Source organism: Erythrolamprus reginae, chromosome Z (assembly GCF_031021105.1).
Source record: "Erythrolamprus reginae isolate rEryReg1 chromosome Z, rEryReg1.hap1, whole genome shotgun sequence".
Lineage (NCBI taxonomy): Eukaryota > Metazoa > Chordata > Lepidosauria > Squamata > Dipsadidae > Erythrolamprus > Erythrolamprus reginae.
The window spans coordinates 111,603,652-111,618,549 of NC_091963.1; the positions used below are offsets into that span (position 1 = coordinate 111,603,652).

The 14,898-nt window shown below is 37.0% G+C and overlaps 1 protein-coding gene across 3 annotated transcripts in view; it reads left to right on the plus strand.

Annotated features, from left to right (window-relative positions):
- Window positions 1-14,898, plus strand: part of NPEPPS (aminopeptidase puromycin sensitive) — a 127,667-nt gene that overhangs the window by 73,865 nt on the left and 38,904 nt on the right. For all 3 annotated transcript variants that reach the window (XR_011556851.1, XM_070727671.1, XM_070727670.1), the window contains exons 14-15: window positions 4,689-4,752; window positions 10,489-10,628. Coding sequence is in view for 2 of the 3 variants with exons in the window: in XM_070727671.1 (XP_070583772.1) it covers window positions 4,689-4,752; window positions 10,489-10,628 (204 nt within the window). In the remaining variant the exon portion in view is untranslated. The remainder of the gene's footprint in view (window positions 1-4,688; window positions 4,753-10,488; window positions 10,629-14,898) is intronic.

Sequence of the window (14,898 nt, forward strand, 5' to 3'; positions counted from 1 at the left end):
AAACTTCAGTATTTCAATTTCTATAGTTTAAAAAAAGCCTTCGGACCAAAGTTTTATACAACTTTCTAGTCGGTCATCAACAAACTGCATTTTGCAGTTTGACATTGTATTTTTCTTATTGCAAAGCAAGGTCCATTTATACAGAAATAATAGTTAACTTTTTTGACTGAGGAAGATTTTGTTTATGATTTATTCTTCTTAAAATAATTATGTTTAGAATTTATATTTTTAAGGTTTAAAAAATGCATGTTTTCAGCAACGTACTTGACCCATAAATAGATATATCATCAAGTTTGGAAAAGTTTATATGTGACAGAATATATTCATTTTTTCATTTTTTCGTGAACCCATACAATTTCAGTGTTAGTTTCATAGCCTGAAGCCTAGATATATTGCAAATACAAATTCATATCCTTAAAAATCAGTATGTATCTCATGCTATAATCTGCTGCTGCACTTATTTACATGGATTCACGACTCTTGAAAAACCTTTGGCCCTACTAGGGTCCCTTATTAATTAGAAGGTTGCATATACCTTGAAATATTGTAATATCATTTCCAGTGTTTTTAATATAGAAAAAAGTTACAAATTATATATTATACTATACTATACTATACTATTAATTATATCATATTATTGATTATATTAATTATATTATTAATTATTTTATATTACCTTATATTATATTTATTATATTACTATATATTAAATTGCTATGCCATATGCTTTGCGATTATAGAATTGTAAATATTACAGAAATATTTTTCCCTCCCTTTAAGTCCTTAAAAACAGTAATAGAATAAGAGAAAATATAAAAGTGAAATTAATGTATGTACTATAGAGTTAGAGCATAGATATTTTTGTAGAATCCCTAACCTCATTCTTAATTAATCTTGTAACTGTTTGCTTGCATATATAAACTCTGACACATTTACTTCTCATTTACTTTGTTTAGTCAACCAATAGATAATCTCTTCAAGAATGAAATCTTCTTACCTTCCCTGCCGGTTTGGAAATGCTCCCCCGCCCCTCTTTGCGCATGTGCAGAAGATGTTGTGCATGCACAGAGTGTAACAAACAAGAAAATGGTGACATTGGGGAAAGTGGGAGGAGCCTCACGCTACTGCCGCCACTGGTTCTCTGAACCGGCGGCCGCAGCTACCAGTACATCTGAACAAGGGTGTGCTAGTAGCATTTCACCACTGATTTCCTCTGATATTTCTAGAAACTTGATGTGTGACTGGATTTATGTTACGTACTTTCTAGGCATTGTTCATGTTCTTAAAGAATTATGACAAGTAGGGCCTGGAGGCTTGAACGATTCTCCAATTAAGGAGTACAGTAGTCCCTCGCTATACCGCGCTTCACCTACTGCGGCTTCACTTCATCGCGGGTTTCTGAGGCAGTCGATCGGCAGATTTAAACAGCCCGCCGAACTCGATCGGCAGGTTTTTTTTAAAAAAAAAAAATCTAAAATTGTAAATACTGTATTTAAATACTGTATCTAAAATAAATACTGTGTGGGAAGGGTTTATAAACACTTAAAACAATGAAAACTTACCAAACAATTACAATATAAATACTTAAATAAGTACTACCAGTTGATAAATTCCCCATCGCGGATTTCACCTATCGCGGCCAGGTCTGGAACGTAACACCAGCGATAGGTGAGGGACTACTGTACTGGCTATCAGGACCTTAGAAGTATGCCCTTTTTGTTATGGCAACTGCCTTGTGGGATGAGGTTCTCATTGAGGCTTGGGTAGCATTCTATAATCCTTAAAAACCTGGCTGATTTCTTAGATTTTGGATTAGGGTGGTTTGAGCACCTTTCTAGTTATATGATACGCTAATAGTTGCTGAGTTCCTCATCTTGTTTATGGTATTATGATCTACTTTTGATTATATATTTGTTATCTTGTTTTTATGTTGTGAGCCACCGGAGTGAATTGGAGTTGGGTGATTTTTTTAAAAAAAATTATTTATTTTTATTAATTTTTAACAAATTTATATTACACACAACATAAAACAGTGCATAGTGAATTGTGCCCACCACCCAGACACACACACATTCCCCACCACCAAATCAGGGGTGTTTCTTGTATAGTCCACTTGACCCAAGAGCAATATATCTATTTACATATTATAGAGTGATTCCAATTTATTTTGTGTAGCTTGGTCTCGGATTCTTGGAGTTGGGTGATGTCTAAGTAAAAACAAACAAAAATGCATAAACACACATTTTGTACATCTTTTTTACTGTTTTCCTTTTAAAACAAGTTAAATGACTTTGTTATATCAAAGTTATTGCTTAATTCAAAAATAAGACATTAAAGAGTACAGTACCTCATTTTGCTTAATAATATTGTTTTTTCACTGGAATCTACCATTTTTTAATTGTAGATGAAAACTAACTTGTCTTTACTAGTACCGTGTTTCCCTGAAAATAAGTCAGGACCTTATATTTTTTTGAACCCTGAAATATGGTCTTGGCCTTATTATTTGAGGGAGCTAATTATTTTGGGGGTGCAGTAGGTGGCGAACATGGGAGTGGATGTCCCATCACCACTGTCTCCCCTCCCTGTTCTTGGTGCTGGTTGAGCAGCTAGCCTCCCTCCACCACCTTGTGCGTGCACAAACTGAAGGACTGCTACAAGCTTCATCAAACAATACAGCCAGGGTCCTGCTGCCATGCATTCATGCATGCAATGGCACAAGCCTTGCAGAGTCCTGATCCACATGTCAGCGGTGGTGGCTTGACAAGTCTCACAGAGACTCATTTCTGGGATATGTTGGACTGCGAGACACGTATCCTACCTGACACTTGTAGCTCTGTCACATTCCTCAGCGTTGTGTCCAGAGAAGAAAAGAAAACTTCACAAGTTCAGTCAAACATCTGAAACTCGCAAGATGTTTCACAAGTTCAGTCAAACATCTGAAACTTGCAAGACGTTTTCTTTTACAATAGGCTCCTCTGGATACAACACCGAGGAACACGATGGAGCTACAAGTGTTAGGATGTGTGTCTCGTGGGTGGGCTGCAATTTGGGGATGGTGGGGTAGCCCACACATCCTTCATCAGAGTTGTGGCTCCATCACTTTCCTTGATGTTGTGTCCATTGATCCTCCCCCACCTCTGGCTCTTGAGCTAAGCGGGAAGGGAAGAAACTCTTGCAGGCTGTTTGACGAAGTCAGGCTGCTGTGCAAATGCTTCCTTGTCTCTTCCACACTTGGTAGGGGCAGGGGTAAGAATGCACTTAAGGCACAGCACTAGGAGAAGGGAACCTTTTGGCTTCACGCTGAATGCAAGAAATCTTTTCCCCCTTTGCTCCAAGAGGCTGAGCAGACGTGATGAATCTCAGAAAGACTCATTTCTGGTGGAGTTTGGAAGAGAGAAAGATTTATTGTGCGTAGCATGCAGCCAAAAGGTGAGGGAAGGTAGAAAGGCAAGTACTTTGCCTCAGGCAGCCTGAGAGAGTTTCTTCCCCCTCCCACTTTGCTCGAGAGGCCTGGGAGGGTTCAGTAGAGATAACATCGAGGAACGGGTAGTTGTTCCTGCAGGAGATTCCCACTCATCACCCTCACCTGCATCCCCTGTCTGAAGGGCAGGTAAAGGATGAGCAGCCTGAGCTGGCGAGCAAGGGTGGCAGTGGCGGCGGGAGGCAGAGCCGAAGGGGTGGTGACAGAAATGGGCTGGATGTGCCCATCTACTGCTCAAGCTCCATGCTTGTGGGTTCGGTGTACCCGACCGACCTCGTCACTTCCTTGCAGGCAGGAGCGTGTTTGAAAATGCTACTAGAGGCAGCCAGAGGAGCCGAGCTAATCCTGCATGTGTGTGTGTGTGTGCGTGCACCTACCTCTCACTTGCTCTCGCTCTCGCTCTCAAGGCCAAAAGAGTGCTCAGTGCAAAAAGAGCAGCTCCCAGCATGTTCCCTCCCTTTCCCTGGAAAGTAGTGCAAGGGTCTTATTTTTTGGGGGGGCTATTTCAATTCATGCCCTGAAAAGACTAATTGGCCTAATAATGGGGACATGTCTAATTTTTGAGGAAACACAGTTCAATACATCTTCATTTAATTTATATCCAAGTTTTGGAATTCACTTCTGGAATAACCTATGAAACACATTAACGAGTCTTTTTTGTTTTTATAAAAATCTATAAACATTGTCTGAAAGGATATTAGCATTTTTTAAAGCTGGAGATCAAAGATATTTTTCATGTATGCCATTTTAAATTCATGATCTGTGGAGAGATTCTTAAACTAGATTAGGGAACAGAGATCCTATTATCAGATTAAGCTAATGCCAGTTTATTGAAATAGACCAAACTAAATTATGAAGATATGTCATTTCAGCAAATTTGGACTTCCTTTGACTATGCAGTGGTAGCTACTGATAATCCAGTCTGAGCTATTATATTTCAATCACAATACTGTAATATAATACTATATTGTAAGAAAATAATGTTTGTGACTGTGGCCAACCTGTTGAGAGTTACAGATAAAGGTATGGAGCAGTTGGGAAAAGGGAGAGTGGACAAAAACATATGGTTTGGCAAAAAATAAAAAAAAACTTGACAAACTTACAATGGACTGTGAGAATAAGGAATTAAATCCTCAGGACATGCCATCTTAAATAGAAATATTCTCAAGCTTGTCACTACTATTTTTACTTTTGTTCTTTACTCCAGCAAGAAGATAACAAAGTGCTGAAGCTAGTCCAGAAGAAATTCTGTGCCAGCGGACCATATAGTGGTAAGACGATAACAGGAGCAAGCAGCGCACCATATTGTACGTGACACCAACTATTCCACGAAACAGACCTTGCACTGTCAGTTTGTGCAGGCAGGTGTCCTTTTTAGGATTCAGATGTTTGAAATAATTTACCAACAATTATTAAATCTGAAATTTTAAATTTTTATTGTGTTTTTGTGGGGGAGTACATTCTGCACATTTTAATTAGAAAATTCGCACACTCTTTAAAACGATTTTTACATAGTATTAATATTTCTTCATGTACGAGGTAATAAAAATACAGTTCTACGGAAAAGTATTTGTTCCTTTTGGGATTTCTCTATTTTTATATATCTTTGCAAGTTAAAATATAATAGCTTCATGTGGATCCTACTGATTTTTAAAGAGAATAACCCAAAACCTCTGGGGTTCTTTTTATTTATTTGTAGCTGAAACCTTCCAAAATACAATCTGGCGGTGTGAAAAAGTATTTTTTTAAAATAATAATAATAATCTTCCTAGTGTTTTTCTGCAATACAATGTTTGCTTTTCTCCTGATCAACTGAGTGTTGACCCACTGCTTAGAGTAGGAATTGACTGATTGGCTTGTCATCTGAACCTTACATTATGGTCTGAAAGAGAATAACTGTCCCAAAGTTCACATTGCCAGCTTTCATGTCCAAGATGAGACTAGAATTTGCATTCTCCTGGTTTTTAGCTTGGTGCCTTAATTATCAGACCAAACTGTCCCTTCTTTAGTACAGTTAAATGAAGGGATGGTTTGGTGAATATTTCATTAAACAGGCTATTGATTGGATCATCACTGCTCTCTAGAAGAAACAATGATTAATATTTTATTGTAGCCCAACACTAAATTGGAAAAATTAAAGCAAATGCTATCTGAGAATACAAGAAAATATTAATTAAGTAAATTATCCACTTTTGTTGTCAGGTCAAAACATGGTATTTAACAATTAAGTGATTTCAGGATACTTAAGTTTTTAAAAGGAAGATTTCAATGATGTAAGGGCTATAGTCAATGAAAAAAAGGCTGCCTATAGGAGGTATAAAGAGTCTGGAAGTATAGCTGATAGAGAGGTGTATAAAATGAGACAGAAGGAGGCGAAACAGATAATAGAAGAAATAGCAAAATCTGTAAAGAAGGGGGATAAAACCTTCTTCAGATATATTAGTGATAGGAAGAAGAAAAACTGCAGCATCACAAAGCTTAGTACCGGGAATAATACATGCATTGATGGGAATAAGGAGATCGCTGACCATTTCAATAGCTACTTCTGTTCAGTTTTCTCAAAAGACACCTTACAAAATAATACTATAGAGGGATATAGCATTGCTTCCAGCTGTACGGATTCAGCTCCAGTGATCTTAGAAGCCGATGTCTTAGAAGAACTTGAAAGATTAAAGATAAATAAGGCAATGGGTCCAGATGGCATCCATCCCAGAGTTCTTAAAGAACTCAGATCTGTCATTGCTACCCCCCTGACTGATTTGTTTAACCAATCCCTGTTAACAGGAGATGTTCCTGAGGATTGGAGAATGGCCAGTGTTGTGCCTATCCACAAGAAGGGCAGTAGAGAAGAAGCTGGAAACTACAGGCCAGTTAGCTTGACATCAGTTGTAGTTAAAATGATGGAGACTCTACTCAAAAAGAGGATAAATCAGCATCTAAAAAACAATAACTTATTGGACCCAAATCAGCATGGCTTTACTGAAGGCAAATCGTGTCAGACTAATCTCATTGAGTTCTTTGACTATGTCACTAAGGTGTTGGATCAAGGTGGTGCCGTGGATATTGCCTATCTGGACTTCAGCAAAGCCTTTGATACGGTTCCACATAAAGAGCTGATAGATAAATTAGTGAAGATTGGACTTAATCCCTGGATAGTTCAGTGGATTTCAAGCTGGCTGAAGCATAGACATCAGAGAGTTATTGTTAATGGCGAGTATTCTGAGCAGAGACAGGTTACAAGCGGTGTGCCACAAGGGTCTGTTCTGGGTCCTATTCTTTTTAATATGTTTGTGAGTGACATAGGGGAAGGTTTGGTAGGGAAGGTTTGCCTATTTGCCGATGACTCTAAAGTGTGCAATAGGGTTGATATTCCTGGAGGGGTCTGTAATATGGTAAATGATTTAGCGTTACTAGATAAATGGTCAAAGCAATGGAAACTGCAGTTTAATGTTTCCAAATGTAAAATAATGCACTTGGGGAAAAGGAATCCTAAATCTGAGTATTGCATTGGCAGTTCTGTGTTAGCAAAAACTTCAGAAGAGAAGGATTTAGGGGTAGTGATTTCTGACAGTCTCAAAATGGGTGAGCAGTGTGGTCGGGCGGTAGGAAAGGCAAGTAGGATGCTTGGCTGCATAGCTAGAGGTATAACAAGCAGGAAGAGGGAGATTGTGATCCCCTTATATAGAGCGCTGGTGAGACCACATTTGGAGTACTGTGTTCAGTTCTGGAGACCTCACCTACAAAAAGATATTGACAAAATTGAACGGGTCCAAAGACGGGCTACAAGAATGGTGGAAGGTCTGAAGTATAAAACGTATCAGGAAAGACTTAATGAATTCAATCTGTATAGTCTGGAAGACAGAAGGAAAAGGGGGGACATGATCGAAACATTTAAATATGTTAAAGGGTTAAATAGGGTTCAGGAGGGAAGTGTTTTTAACAGGAAAGTGAACAGAAGAACAAGGGGACACAATCTGAAGTTAGTTGGGGGAAAGATCAAAGGCAACATGAGAAAGTATTATTTTACTGAAAGAGTAGTAGATCCTTGGAACAAACTTCCAGCAGACGTGGTTGGTAAATCCACAGTAACCGAATTTAAACATGCCTGGGATAAACATATATCCATTGTAAGATAAAATACAGGAAATAGTAAAAGGGCAGACTAGATGGACCATGGGGTCTTTTTCTGCCGTCAGTCTTCTATGTTTCTAAATATCATTCAACAGTGCTCAGGAAATCTAATTAGTATGGGTTGGATTATTTTGCAGGTAATTCCTCATAAATTTTCTGAAAGATATGTTCTGAGATTTCAGTTTCATCAGGGACACAGAGGCATCATTTCTGCAAAATGTGTCTAATTGTATTGTATTTAACATCCATGACTGCAAAGGGAAGGGCATTAAACTGTGCTTTAGAGAAGGTGTTGTAATATGGGGAAATTGGTTTTTGGAGATGCTTTTAAGTCAGTGTTGACTCCTGGCAACTGCCCAGGCTAGTCTTTGCAATTTTCTTGGCAAGATTTCAGAAGTTGTTTGCCGTTTGCCGTTGCCTGCTTATTAAGGTTGAGATAGAGTGATTGGTCCAAGGTCATCCAACTGGCTTTGTGCCTAAGACAACATTAGAACTCACAGTTCTATCTACAGTTTATAATTGTATTATTCATTTTGTGGTTTGAAATTCCTTTGAATCATTATAAAGTTGATATACGCAGTCAGTAACTTTTTTTTACAGAAATTTACAAAAAATTCTTTTTGATACAGCATGATTTAGAATCCATGTTATGAAAAACTGCATGTGATTTGAAAAGCTAAAGTTCATAATATCTGTAGAGAGTTTCATACTTTAACAATATTTATAATTTAAAATACATGTTTAATAAACTATGAACGATATGCTCTACAAATAGCAGACAAACTCCCTATATTATAATACTATTTATTATTGATACCTGTTATTCAATTTATTATTGCTTGAATAAAGTACAATATGGTTTCTAAACTTTTGAAGATAGTTTTGAAATGGAGAACATTTGATAGAATACCGAACCTTAATCAAGGTACACAATTTGTTAAAAACATATTTTCTATTTAAATTCTGCAGGAATTTATTAGACCAAATATCCCCAATCCCAGACTGAGGCCCATGGAGAACCAGGCCACAAAAGAGCTTTGCATGCTTATCTGCTCCCCTAGCTCTTGTATGGAAATATCCCCTTCCCCTCCCCCCTTGGCCACTGCTGCCAGTCTGCAGAGGGGACTACTATATTAGACTATCTGTCCATAGTAGGAAGGCAACAATCTGAAAAATAAAAGCAAGTATAATTTTTTAAAAACCCATTTTAAATGCTATATCCCATAGAAATATATTAGAGTTTGTTACAAAAATCAAAATCAGAAGCACATACAGATCATTGATTCAGCTGGTTTTAATAACTTCTTTATAAACATAATAACAAATGAATTTATAATATCATTAGCAGATTGTTTCTTCAAGTAAACACAAGCAGGAGTTAGTTTCATTTCAGCAGAGATGACAGAGAGCAGAGTGGACTGGAGCCATACCCAGCCTTAAGCTTAAGTTTCTAGTTTCGATTCTCTACACAGACTCGAAAGTGGTTAGCTCCTATTGGCTGACTCAGTTGCTATGCCCATTCACTGGCTAACCTTGTTAATATGACTCTCCCAGTTATGAATATTCTAAAAAAATAATGTGACAAGACCAGAGTAAGCAATTCATGTTTGGATGCTGTTAAATGTTATTAATTTGAAGCAGTTTGCTCCGAAAGAATGAACCTGAAAAAGTGATGTGAGACACTGATCACTAATTATAGAACATAGTCATAGCACCTATAGGTGTTCTAGTCAAAGGTGTTACTTAATCTAAGAGGATTATTACTTTTTCACACTGGTGCATTGCACACTACATTGTTTTGTTTGTGTAATAAATCAATAAATTAAAAAAGAAGCAGGCCTGGGTGCGTTACTGTTTACTCAGTTTACTATCAGTAGGATTCATATGAAACTATGCAAAAAATCAGAAAATCTAAAAAGTATGATCACTTCTTCATTGAATAAACAGATGTACATTATTAAGTAGATGTATCTCACCTCGTAATCAGAAGGTTGTAAATTCAATCTTAGGTAGATTTTCTCTGGGCTGTGAACTCTGGAATGGCATTTGGCCAATAAATACTTGAGTACCATTCATTCGCTCTGACTCCACCCCAAAGCAAAGGATTACAAAGTCGTTAAAAAAATCATACTAATAGAATACTGTAGCTGCTGTTGAGAAAAAGGTATTCAAAGCAAATTACTTAGATGACTTGTATAAATAAGTTTGAACCAGCAAACTATTAATTTGCCAATTTAGAATAGAGCTGGATTTTAATTACTATTGATAAAAAACAGTAGCTTTTTATTAGAGTTTGATTTTGAAGGCCATTCATTCAATTGTTCTTTTTTAAGGAAAGTTTATTTGAAAAAGAAGATCAACAATATGCAATTTTTGTTAGTAATTCTGATAGTACCTCTTCTGCTACATGGAGGTACTTCTTCTTTAGCCCACTTGTGAATAGGAGATAGGAGATATCCCTAAATTATTAAATTTTCATGGTTAATCTATAACTGGGTTTATTTTGTTTTTATTTATCTTTTCTCATTTGTTATGGAGAACAAGAATAATAGTTCGTGTCAATATGTATGTTCATTTAAATAACAGTTTTTATTTGTATGTGACTGCCTAAGTCACCCTAATATATAGTTCCATGAGACCCAGAAAGCAAATTATGTGTTACCATTCTTTGCCTAAAACTTAAGTTGTTAGAGTATCAGTTGTTTCAGGGAAAACATAGATCTTGAACAAACTTGTTTTTGCAGAATGATTGGATTTCAACTCTACAAATTATTTTTCTTCTTATTCTATAAATCCTCAAAACATGTTTCTGGGGATTGGACAGTGGACCATGCCATGCCTTGTTCTGTCAGGTGTCCTTCTCTTCTTTTATATAGGGGAAGACTGCCCTTTGTGGATGATTCCCATTACCATTTGTACAAGTGATGACCCAACTCATGCCAAAATTCAAGTATTAATGGACAAACCTGAGTTAACTTTAGTTTTGAAAGATGTGAAGCCAGAACATTGGATTAAGGTGAGTAATAATAAAAAGAAGATATTCCTCCCTAAGTACTGGTATATTTCTAATTCTTTAACTTATTGATTTATTTATTTTTGCAAAAAGTTTTTTTATTTTCTCCACATTGAAAACATACATGTAGTCTGATATACCGTCAATTACACCTTAATAAACATGTATCATCTACCAAATATAATCATTAAAACTTCTTAATTTCATATCCATTACTCTCAGTATATGTCATTTATCTCATGTTATCTCCTTTTCTAATTTCATCACCTGGATTGCACAGATTATTTTATTTTCCAATTAAATTTAATGCTGTTGCTTACTTCCTCTGTTAGTTGTTCTCTCTTGCTTAATAAATCTAAACCGTTGTGCTTTATTTTACCTATTGGCTTATTTTACTCTTAGTATCTTGTTAGTTAGTATCTTGATTAATCAGAAGAAAAGAGAACTATTCCCCCCACCACCACCACTTCTCTTAATGTAATGCCACCAAAACTCATATAGAAGGTCATTGGAATTGTTTCTTTCATGTTAAGGCCATGCTTTTAGTGTAAGCTCCCCAGGTCAGTTTATTTTGTTTGCTATTAAATGTTCAAATGTTCCTGTGTAAACCTACTGTAACGTTGTAGCTGTTATTGGTATTGGGAAACATACCTAATAACCATGAATGAAAGAGATGATTTTTGACTTGATGATCCAGTTAAAATTAATTATTTAACAGCTTCTCAATGGAAATGACTTTCCATTACAAATGGTTAACTGTGTCTATTCCCTACAGCTTTTGTCATCTCTAAGTATTTAGATTTCTTGCTTTATTTCTGAGCTTCTTCTAGTACTATGAAGTTCTCCTCTAAGAATCAGATATTGAGTCATAATTATCTTGACATAAGATTATCACTTAATTATTTATTTATTATTTATTAATTGAATTTATATGCCGCCCCTCTCCAAAGACTATCATATTATTATTGATAATCTAAACAATTATCTCTAACTTCTCTTCCAATATTTGTTTAATAGGAGTAGATTTTTCAGTCGCTGTTTTGTCAATATTAATCTAAATCAGGGGTAAGCAAAGTTGGCTCTTCTATGACATGTGGTTTTCATCTCCCAGAATTCCTGATGATTGGCTAAGGAATTCTGGGCATTGAAGTCCACAAGTCATAAAAGCGCCAACTTTGCCTACCCTGATCTAGAGTTTTGTAAACATTACAATGATAGTACAGTGGTACCTCTACTTAAGAACTTAATTTGTTCCGTGACCAGGTTCTTAAGTAGAAACATTCTTAAGAAGAAGCAATTTTTCCCATAGGAATCAATGTAAAAGCAAATAATGCGTGCAAACCCATTAGGAAAGAAATAAAAGCTCGGAATTTGGGTGGGAGGAGGAGGAGGAAGAAGAGGAGGGGAGAGTTGCTGCCGAAGGAAAAAGGGGAGGAGAGGAGAATAAAAAAAATTCCAAAACTTTAAGGCTTAAAAAAAAAAAGAGGGACTCTGCGGCAGCAAGAATCACGCACCTCCCATACACCCATCACGAGGCTGCCTCCCATACACTGCCTCCCATACATTGGCTGCTGCTGCTGCCTGCTGCCTCTTCCTTCCCATGCTGAAGGGCTTCTCTCTCCTCTCGCTCACTTGCTTTGTAGCCAGTGCCTTTCCTTCGCTGTGGTGACTCTTCGGCTGCCCAGAGCAAAGGGACTGTTTCTTTTCTCTGGGCGCTAGCAGAAGTTTATTCCCTGTCCAAGCGTCCAGAGAAAGGAAAATGCTCCATTCGCACTGGAGTGCCAAAGCCTCCTTAAGTGCCACCGAAAGGCTCCTCTGGCAGGCCAGAAAAGCCCGAGAGGGGCAGGATTAAAGGGGGAATGGCAGGAAACTGGCTGGGCCTTCGTGCCGCTCTCAAATTTCCTGGAAAATTTTTCTGGGCCTGGGTTCTTAAGTAGAAAATGGTTCTTAAGAAGAGGCAAAAAACACCCAGTTCTTATCTAGAAAAGTTCTTAATAAAGGCATTTTTAAGTAGAGGTACCACTGTATTCTAGTACTATTATTTTCTTTGATATGCTACATCTAGTATCCTTCATTTGATTAAAATGATGCATGTTTAGAAGATCTCTTGTTAGTGTCTGCAACACTTTAATTGCATAAGAAATGTTATCACTTTGTTTAGAAAGTTAGAAAATTCTTGATACATTTATATGATAGATAGGACTAGATGTTGGTCATAGCATTGCTGAAGGAAATGTCAATTGATATCAAAATTGGAAGACTCTAGTTGTGCATCTTATCATTACTGCTCCTTTCTTTTACCACATGAGGTTACAAGTAATTCTGGTTGTAAAGAGGTCGTATATTAGTATTGTCCAGTGATTTTATGGGCTAATTACCCAGGTTTAAGTTCAAGGCTCAGTTTTTCAGAGATCACTTAAATTTAAATGCAGATAAATTTAAATTAGACAAATCATAGTCTAATTCACTTTAAGTCTAATTCAGTTTATCAGAGAAAATAAACACAATTACAGTTATTTTTCCAGATAATAAATCTAAAACATTAGCAGGTATAAAATAATAATATATATCCCTACAGTTAATAGTTAAGATCAGATCAGATTAACAGAATTGGAAGGGACCATGCAGGTCATCTAGCAGTCTTGCATCTAACAGACCAATAAGATCACATAGGCTTGGCCTCCTCTAGGTTCCATCAACTAAGCAGTGCAGGTTGACGGAATTGCGGGGGAGGGCCTTCTCTGTGGCCGCTCCAGCTCTATGGAACACAACACCCCCCAATGTACTGCTCCCACCCTACTGGTCTTCCGAAAAGCCACAAAGACTTGGCTTTGCCAGCAGGCTTGGAGGCCATGAAACTGACATATGTCATGGCCACATTACATTGAATGGTATGTATGTGTGTTGCCTGGATTGGTTGAGTTATGTGTTTTTAACTGGGGTTTTATAGTTTTAGATTTTCCATATTTGAATTATTTTTACTGTATTTGTATTTTTATATTTTTGTAACCCGCCCTGAGTCCTTCGGGATTGGGCAGCATAGAAGTCAAATCAATCAATCAATCAATCAATCAAATAAATGAACACGCAGACAGACATACATACATACATACATAAATCTGCTTTTGTATCAAAGCAAGTATTTTAAAATAAACCTAAATATGTCTCTAATCAATTTTTTCTTGCTTTCTTGCTTTCATGCAACAACATAAAATTTAGTTACTGCTCATCTCAAAGGAGAAGATTCATGTAAATTTTATCTTGTTTCCATGTCTCTAACAACAATGAGCCGATAGGAGAATTATCAACTTCTTAAATAAATAATTTTTATTTTGCTTTTGTTCTTGCTGAAATAACCTCTTCTTTTCTGAAGCTGGTGATAACACAATATTTTACAAATAATCCTTGACTTTTGAGAAGTTGTTTAATGATTGTTCAGAATTACAACAGCCACAAAACAGGGTACTCACGGGCAGTGTTCCCTCTAATTTTTTTGGGGGGTGGGCGGAAAAGTATAGTGTCTGAGCGGCAGTCCTTTTGGGACTGGGCGGCACAGAAATAATAAATAAATAAACAAACAAACAAACAAACAAACAAACAAAAAAACAAAAAAACCCCACCCTGTTTTGCCTCAGAGAATTTCAAAATAAAATACTGTACTGTGTGTCTATAACAGTGAGCTCATAATAGGGCAACTCTTATCAATATCAAAATGCCACTTAAATAGTTGAGCTAGTTTCAAACTAGATTTTGATTTTCTTTCTCTCTTCCTTACTCCCATTCTTTCTCTTTCTCTTTTCCTTCCCCTCTTTTTTCTATCTGTTTCTCTCTTTTCCTCTCTTCCTCTCTCTCTCCTTCCCTCTCACTCTTTCCCTCTTGGCTTCTGGGCAGGTTTGGAAAACTCTGAGTTGATGATGATTTTTAAGTGAGCGATTGCTCACAGCTCAGCTTAGAGGGAACTATGCTCACGGGCCATAAAGCACTTCTGGGCATCATAAAATGTAATACTACCACCATGCATTTACGACTGGTTGACAAGTACCCCTATCATCATGTGATTTCCACTTGCAATCTTTGGTTTTCCCAGAAAGTGGATTGGAAAGCTGGCAGGAAAGTTTGCAAGCAGAGAGGAGAGAGGGAAGCCAAAATATTTTGGCAGGCTGTAGGAACAGAGCAGAAATCCCTTTGTGTTGAAAAATTTCTCTTTGTATATGAAAGTGAGAGGAAATCCTTTCTCAGGCAGAGATGTTAAAGAGCAAAACAGCTGTCTCCT